Source organism: Egretta garzetta, unplaced genomic scaffold (assembly GCF_000687185.1).
Source record: "Egretta garzetta isolate BGI_Z169 unplaced genomic scaffold, ASM68718v1 scaffold226, whole genome shotgun sequence".
Taxonomy (NCBI): Eukaryota; Metazoa; Chordata; class Aves; order Pelecaniformes; family Ardeidae; genus Egretta; species Egretta garzetta.
In genome coordinates, this window is record NW_009260021.1 from 600,662 (window position 1) to 608,324 (window position 7,663).

Consider the following 7,663-nt stretch of genomic DNA (forward strand, 5'->3'; position numbering starts at 1 on the left):
GGTTCCCGGGGCGCGGTGGGGAGGAGAGCCCGTTAACCTGCCGGTAAAAGCCCGGATGTCTTTTTGAAAAAGTCCAAATTGCCGTCTCCCACGCAGCCACGGCTTGAAATGGGGCTCCCTTCTTGTCTGTCTGTCTGTCTTTTTCTCGGCCCATTGCACAATGAAATTAAGTTTTGCAGGTTGATGTTTTTTTTCCGCCGCCCGTATCCTCACGGCTTTCTTCGGGTGACTTTCAGACTTACTGGTCATGGGAAGAGGCTAAATGGTTTTAATCTATTTGTTCCCCCCTGCCGTGAATGAAAATGCAGTTTTTGCTGCTCCTCAGCCTTGGAGGGGAACCGATTTTTCGGCTGACAGATCTCGGTACTTTCCCCCTTCCTTGGCTCGTCGTTTTTTTGCTTTGACAGTAGAACTCTTAAAACTCCCCGCTGGTGCATCCTCGGCGAGTTACAGAGCAATAGCTTTGAAATGTCTTTGGAAGCCGTGCTAGTTCCTCGTCAAGAGATGGGATGATTTCCTAGGAGCGAGAAGGCGTGCAGAGAGACTTCCCAAGTGGGCACACGAGTAGGAATCGGATTGCTTGGTAACTACGAATTAAATTTCTTTTCCCCCAAGTCAAAATGACTTCAGCAGTGCTTCTTACGGGCATGATTTTGACAGCTGTGTTTAAAGCATGCTGCAGTCAGCTCCATTCACGTACAGCTCTTTGTAAGTGCTGTTCGCGTTCGTTATTAATTCAAATGTCAGCCTAAAATTTTCATCTTGCGCGTAGAGGACCAAAATAAAAAAAAAACCCCAAACCTGTCAAGAGAAAAAAACCAACCCCCCAAACTCTATTTTTTTAGGAAACGTACTCAGCTTCTGCTGTCAGAATTAACCAAGGGAGATGCTAAGGTGTGTATGGGGGGGGTGCCGGTATTTTTAACCTTGCTGATGTTGTGTGACATTTAATTTTTGTGGTTTCCTCCACTGGTTAGGTAGTTCCAGTAAGGTTTCCTCTACCGGGCAGTTAGGCCTTAAAAACAGGAGAATTTTTCAGGCAGCAAAGGGCGGGGGGAAGAACATCTCCAGCCCCAACAAATCAGGGTTCAAATGCAGTTGCAACGCCTGCATCAAATCTTTCAGACTTTGAATTGGCTGTGTCATCCAATTCCCTCTTCTGCCTGTCGCTCCGTCTGTTTGCCCTCCTCCTGCAAAACGGAAAGGATTTACGGTTGTTTTAGGGGAATCTCTTTTTGCCTCCTCTGTGGAACGCTGGTCTCCTGTTAGGGGCTTTTCAGTGAAGCGTCCGTTCAGAAATGGATGCGCGCATGGGAACGGGAAGCTCGGGTAAATCACCGGGGTAGGGAAAAGTCAGGCGTTGCTTGCTGTTAGGGAAGCGGTGAAAACCCTTGCTGCGCCAGCGTTGCTCGACAGCTTTCGGGAGTACCTGTGCGGCTTAAAGCTGCCTGGGTGGGGGTGCTCGGCGCGCTCCTCCGCGGCCAACGCACCCGCAGGATGCGCAGTAGCACCTAGGGCAGGAGAAGCAGAGAGACAGCTTCATTTTATGAAACGTGCTGGAATATGTAATCGATGAGGTGATATATTTATCTATTTTTTTTTTATTTTTTTTTCCTGTTTTTTGCTGTGTTTGCATGGGAGGGCTTGCCTCTCCCGTTCCAGTTGCAAGAGAAAAACACACCAGTAAAGACATTAGTAACGCTTGTTCTTATGTCCGGCAGCAACTGCAGTTCCTGTTGTTACTCTTTGGTATTAGTTGATACAGAAACATTTTCCAGTTTTTTTTTCTGCTTCTCCAGGATAAACCTGGTAACGAACAAAGGATGTTTTTACCATTTTCTTAATGCTGTCATTGTCTGACGTCAGCACCTTGCTAATTATGTTTCCTGACTTTGCTCAATCAGGGCTTTCCTCATGTATTTTGTTTGTAAACAGATGGAAACTAAACTATTGTGCGTGGTTCAACTGGCTTCCTTTTACACAGCCTAATTTGTGGCATAATACTTGCACGTCCTAGCTGTTTAAAACAGGTACTTTGTGTTTGCTGAAGTGTTTCACACTAATTTCAGTTGCTCTTTTTCCATAGACTCTGATTAAATTCAGTCGCCTTGTACCCCGATGTAATCAGCTTATGCTTATAAAAGTCAGAATTTTTGGTGTTTAATTCCAGCTCGCCTAAAATCCTCTGCGTCTCGGTGGAGCTCTCACATGTTTTTCATGTCTTGCAGCGAAGCCGTGCATTTTGGATGATGGTAGTGCCTGGAAACGCCCCGGTCATACAGCAGGATCATGCTCTGGAGCCTGACTTAGGACGAGACTCAACGGAGAACTCTGCCATGGGCCCTGACACGGAGCCGGCGTCCGAGCAGGTTGGCCCCGAGCTGGAGGAGGTGCGAAAGCTGCGGGAGCTGGTGAGGAGACTGGAGATCGAGAATCAGCACCCAAGAACGAAGAGTGGCAGGAGCATGCTGGGGACGAACGTGCAAAGCGAGGCCCACACTGGTGTGGATAACCACGACTCTGGTCTGAACGGGACGGAAATTAATAACAGCATCAACGCCATAACTGAGAAGCGAGAATTGCAAATAATGGCAGATCTGCACAACCAATTAAGCAAAATAAGAAAAGAGGAAGGAGAGAACAACTGCTTAAAAAAAGACATAGACGCCCAAATGCAATATAGTCGCAGCAGTGCCACTGAGGAGTTGTCTTCCAGCCTGTGTAAGGCAGAAGTGAAGACCGATGGTAACAGCAGATGTTCTGCACGTATGGATACAAGTAATAGCACAGAGCTTATGGGAAACTTGGTCATTGCAGGTATTGATTCCTCAGTTAAAATAAATGAACAAAACCCCAGTGAAAAATGTGGAGGTCTAGAAAGTCTGTCGAATAACGCAGATCTGGATGAAGTGAAAGTGTTAGAACTTGAAAATTGCAATGAAGAAGAAGATAGCTGGTATGTATTTCCAAAGTTCCGTCACATACGGAACTTGCGCTGCTGCGGTTGGGAGTTTCTGTGTTTAGGTGTGCAGTAATTTTGAAGGGTATAAAGTGGTTTCTGTACAGTGCTTTGATTTTTAGCAGCGAGAATGCAGTTCTCGCTATTGGCTGGTCTTATTTTTAAGACCATTGTGCCAGAGCATTATTTTAAAAAAAAAAAAAAATAAAAAAAAAAAATCCGTTTAACTCTAAGGCTTCTCTTTCTCCCTTTCTTCCTGACGCTGCTGTAGCAAGCACAGAAAACCTTCCTTTCCCTGTTAGTTTATAAATAATCTAGCGGTGTGTAGAATGCACACAGATGAATGAATAATGGCGTTTTTAAACTTGGTACATAACCGTCAAATACTGTATTTAAGTAAGAATTTTGTAAAACACAAACTGAGGCCTTAGGCCATCTGGAATTTGTGGCTTTTGCTGGTACCTGAGATGACAAATCTTTCCCATTTCCTGAATACTGTTTCTTCGCAGTTAACCCGTTTCTTTTGTTGAGAGACATGAACTGAAACAGATCAATGATGTAATCCTTAACTGACCTTACCCCGCAGGACTCTCCACCAGCAGCCTTCCTTAGCACTTGTTTTATAAATCAGCAGATTTAATTTCCCTTGCCCTTCCAAAGCTGGTTAAAGTTTGCGGCTAATTCCAGCTCCTGCAATAGCTTTGACTTGAGATTTTACCTAGAGTTTTTAATTTTAAGGCTTTGTAGGATAGCCTCGGGGACCTGCAAATTGTGTTTCAAAATTGTGTAGCTAGAGATTAACCTGGCAGCCAAGACAGCATTGCAGAATGGCTGCTGAATACAAAAGGAATCTTAAACTCTAAAAACTCATTAGCTTTTGTAAGTGAAGGTAAAGTTTTGTTTGTGAGTGGGATGGAGCTCGATAATGTAGTGAAGTCAGCTCAAGTCTAAATTCAGGGTTGTTTTAAAAACAGAGGAAAGCATTTTTGAAATGATGAATGAGGGGAGACTGATTTTTCAGCATTAGTTAGTTTTGGAAAGGGATGTATAAAGTGTTCTTCAAATTGGAGTTTTGTCTTACGTGCTCTTATCCCGGGCATTCAGAAAGCTCATTCGCACACCTCTCCTGGCTGTGGGTGGTGCAAGTGACTTCTCATTTCTTTTTAACTGCCAGTCTTTTTCTTTTTTTCTTTTTTTTTTTTTTCCTTAACCTCCTTCTTTTTAAAACCCAAATGCTGTTTCTAACTTGATTGCTGAAAAAAGCAAAAGGGAATATATTTAACAGGTTGAATTTGGAAGACAGTCTCGATTATTTCCTTGTTAATGAAAACATCTAGTTCTATATTCATGTCTATATAGCCTGTGGCATGAGAGGTTCTTCAGACGGTATTGGCTTGGTAAAGAAACCATACGGAGCCTGAGATTTACACAGGCAGTGAATACTGCCCAGTGCAATCGGGGATGATTCTGCACCCCGAGGCTCAGTTTATTCACCTTCCCGTGAGTTGGTGGCTGACAAGGTCGTTGTTCTTTACCAGGTACCTTTCTTGCTAGACCTTGCAGGGTCTTCGTGGTTTTGATGCCTCTGCTTTCTTGTCAAATTTGGTTGATATAAGCTAACAGATTAAAAACAGGCACCCCAAGGAGCTTAAATAAAGGTGGTATTACAGAGCCCTTGTGTAAGGTCTGTTATCATAAATTATCTTTGATCGTGTTGCATCGCCTCCGTCTGCTTTGTTTTCCCCTTGTCCAACCAACCTGGTAGAACAAGAAACTGTTTTTACGATGGCTTCTTGTTCTAGAGCTCTTCAGCTAAACTGGAAGTGGGGAACGAATAACGGATGTACGGTCAATAACTCATGGCTGTGCTTATTGCCAGATATCCTAAATCCTCTTCGCAAGCACATGTCTCATACTGCCCGTGCGGATACTCATGGACTCCTATCAGCAACAACCAGAAAACGGAGGGCTAGGGCTTAAAAAAAACCCAAACAACCCACAAAAAAACCTAATAAAAAACTTAACGCTGTATGGATTTAGGATCAGCTTCAATAAGGTGTCTTTGCTGATTGAGGGGATTTTTGTAGTGCCTGGGTGGAAGTAACATCTAAATGTGGTGAGCAGTGCATCAGTCAAAGCGAAAGGCTTACAATATTGTTGTATTTGCAGTCCTGTTTTTAATAGTCTACATCAGGAGAAGAACTGTAGCTCATCTATCACGTGTGCTTTGATACTTGGGATTTGTGGTCATTTCTGAGAAATTCACAGGTTTTTTTTCCTGCCACTGCTGCATTGATAAATTTTAACAGCCCAGTCCTTTTGGTTTGTTAACCTTTCTTGAATATCATCTAGTCGGTAGGATGATGCTTTACACCTTGAAGAACGCCAAGAACTCATTTTGTATTCTTTTAAAGTGTTTAAAACGGGGTGTGGGGAGCAGGAAGCTTTCAAAAAGAGGGGCTTTAGTGCTTGTATCTTCATTCATTCTAGTTTTAAGAACGGGTCCAAGCTTTAGGGTGTTTTCTGTTGTGGTATTGTGCTTATGCTCCAGGACTTCTTAGTAGGTTTGAAACCTCCAGTTAAGTCTGCTGTGTGGATTTTTGCCACTTGAGGTAAAGCAGTAGCAGCAAAAACCATTGCCCTAGGTGGACCATGGCAGAGGCACGGAGGAGCGGGTCGAGGGTTTGTTGCTCTTCTCCGCGGGTGCAGACAGAGCTTCGGTTTCTGCACTATTTCGAAAGTATTTGTTTTATTTGGATCAAACTTGCCAAGGTTTCTGTGCCGCTTCCCTTGGCTTCAGAGAGGTTTGCGTGGTCTTAAGGTCTTGTTTTTAAAAACAAGGCGGCAGTGACGGAACTCCTGTGAAGCAGGAGGTGCCGCGTCACCTGCAGCCGCTGTAACTCCGTGCTCCTTCGGTGTCTGTCCCTTGACTTGCGTTCTTGGGTGGCTTTCTCAAATAGCTCTTCAAAATTGTAAATATCCTTGAGACCCAAGCAAGTGAAAAGTCGGCTTTCTGCGCTCTTGAGTTCAGCGTGATGCTTAGCTGAGGCCTCAGTGCTGCTTGCCCGTCGCTGGTTACCGGTTTGCTGCCTTACGCTGCGCTTCAGCATGGTCAGCTCCTGAGCTGTCCCTAGGAAGGCCGCTACCTGTACCGAAGGGGATGAACAAGATGGGCTTGCCGTAGCGTTACCTTGCTTGTCATCCTCGGTGTTCGTCGTTCTTGGGTGCTCCCCCTGTGTAAGAGTTAAGTTGTGGTTTTTGGTGCCTTCGCTTTGTCGTCGTTCGTGCAGTGATTTGTGTTCAGCGTTGCGCTGTGCGCTCCCACACTGCGTGTTCGGTGGTTTGCCACTTGGCGGTTATTTTTTTTCTGGTAAGACTTGGGAGAGAGAATTTTGACTTGGAATGGTGATGAAATCATTCAAGTTCCACCCCCCTCTGAACTACAAAACGTTCTTATTAAAGTGGCATTGAAAGAAAGAGAGAGAAAGAAATGGCCAAAGTGAAAAGCCTTAAACTTTTTCAATACTCCTTCTCCTTTTTCCTGGATTACTCTGGTTTTGCCGTTGATGGGATGAGTACCAAGCTCTCTGTCCGTGCCTCACCTTGACCTACTTTAGGTTTTCTCCCTGACAGAAGGAAAGAGGCCCTTGTACGTGTCTCCCCAGTTGTGCTGTTGCTTAAGATCTTGATTCCAGTGGCAAAACTGCCAGCAGTTGTAACAGAAGGCTTCAGATAAGCTTTTATGTATGTTTTTCTGCTTTTTTTTTCTTTTAAGAAAAAACCAACAAACCAAAACACACCATAGCAGTCAAGCACATCCATGTAACAGAACCTTTTCTTTATGTTTCTTTTAAATTGCTGAGTTCCTTTTAGAAGAATACGTACGATGTGATGCATGCATACATGAATGTACAGATTTGCTCAGCCTGACGTGGGCCTGCTTTTCCGTGGGGTGAGGAGGAGAAGGAATCCCTGTCACTTGGGTGAATCCCTGTCTTGCTGCTGCATTCACACCTTGCACAGTTTTCATTCCCAAAAGCCTGACTTTCAGCTGAAAATGGGTTGTGCTGCCTTCACCTTAGTGTTGTGCTCGAATCCAGGAGTTCAACACAGCAAGAAGGGTGCCCTTGAAATAGTCTTTGTAGGAGGAAGGAGCATGGTTTGCTGAAATAAATGACTGCTTAGGAGTTTCCTGGGAATGTGTGTTTTCAGCCTCAGCCCTATGTCCAGTGGCCTTCTGTATCAATGTCTTACGGCACTTAATTTGACCTACTGCAGGATACCATCGTTGTTAGCTTGTTGTACCATCAGGGGAAAAAAAATTCTGGAGAAGTTCCACCAGACGAGGATGTAGTTCTGCTTGAAATTGAGGGATTATATCAATATAGCATCATGAACATTACAGCATCTCGTGCCTCTAATTTGGGGGAGGACTCTAACGCCCTACTCTCTACTCGACTTGTGCATTTCCACAGGCCACGTAGTTGTTCGCCTGCGACCTTTCCTTGCCGACAAGACTCTACGTGACTTCGGAATTTGCCAGGTCTGAAGGTTCTCAGACCAGTCATCTTGTGAAAACCTTCTGGAGGTATTTTTAACAACGAGTCGGTTAGCTCTGTTGCGTTAAGGAACGTACAGCTGGCTTAACAAAAACCTGTCCTGATTGTCTAGCTTGTTTGGGGGGTTTTCACCCGTTGTGCTAGC

At 44.5% G+C, this 7,663-nt stretch overlaps 1 protein-coding gene across 1 annotated transcript in view; it reads left to right on the plus strand.

Moving 5' to 3' along the window:
* Positions 1 to 2,249: 2,249 nt before the first annotated feature.
* The window catches only part of LOC104127976 (SLAIN motif-containing protein-like), a 25,789-nt gene continuing 20,375 nt past the window's right edge, over positions 2,250 to 7,663 (plus strand). The window contains exon 1 of the mRNA XM_009640689.2: positions 2,250 to 2,956. Within this exon, the coding sequence (XP_009638984.2) occupies positions 2,250 to 2,956 (707 nt within the window). The remainder of the gene's footprint in view (positions 2,957 to 7,663) is intronic.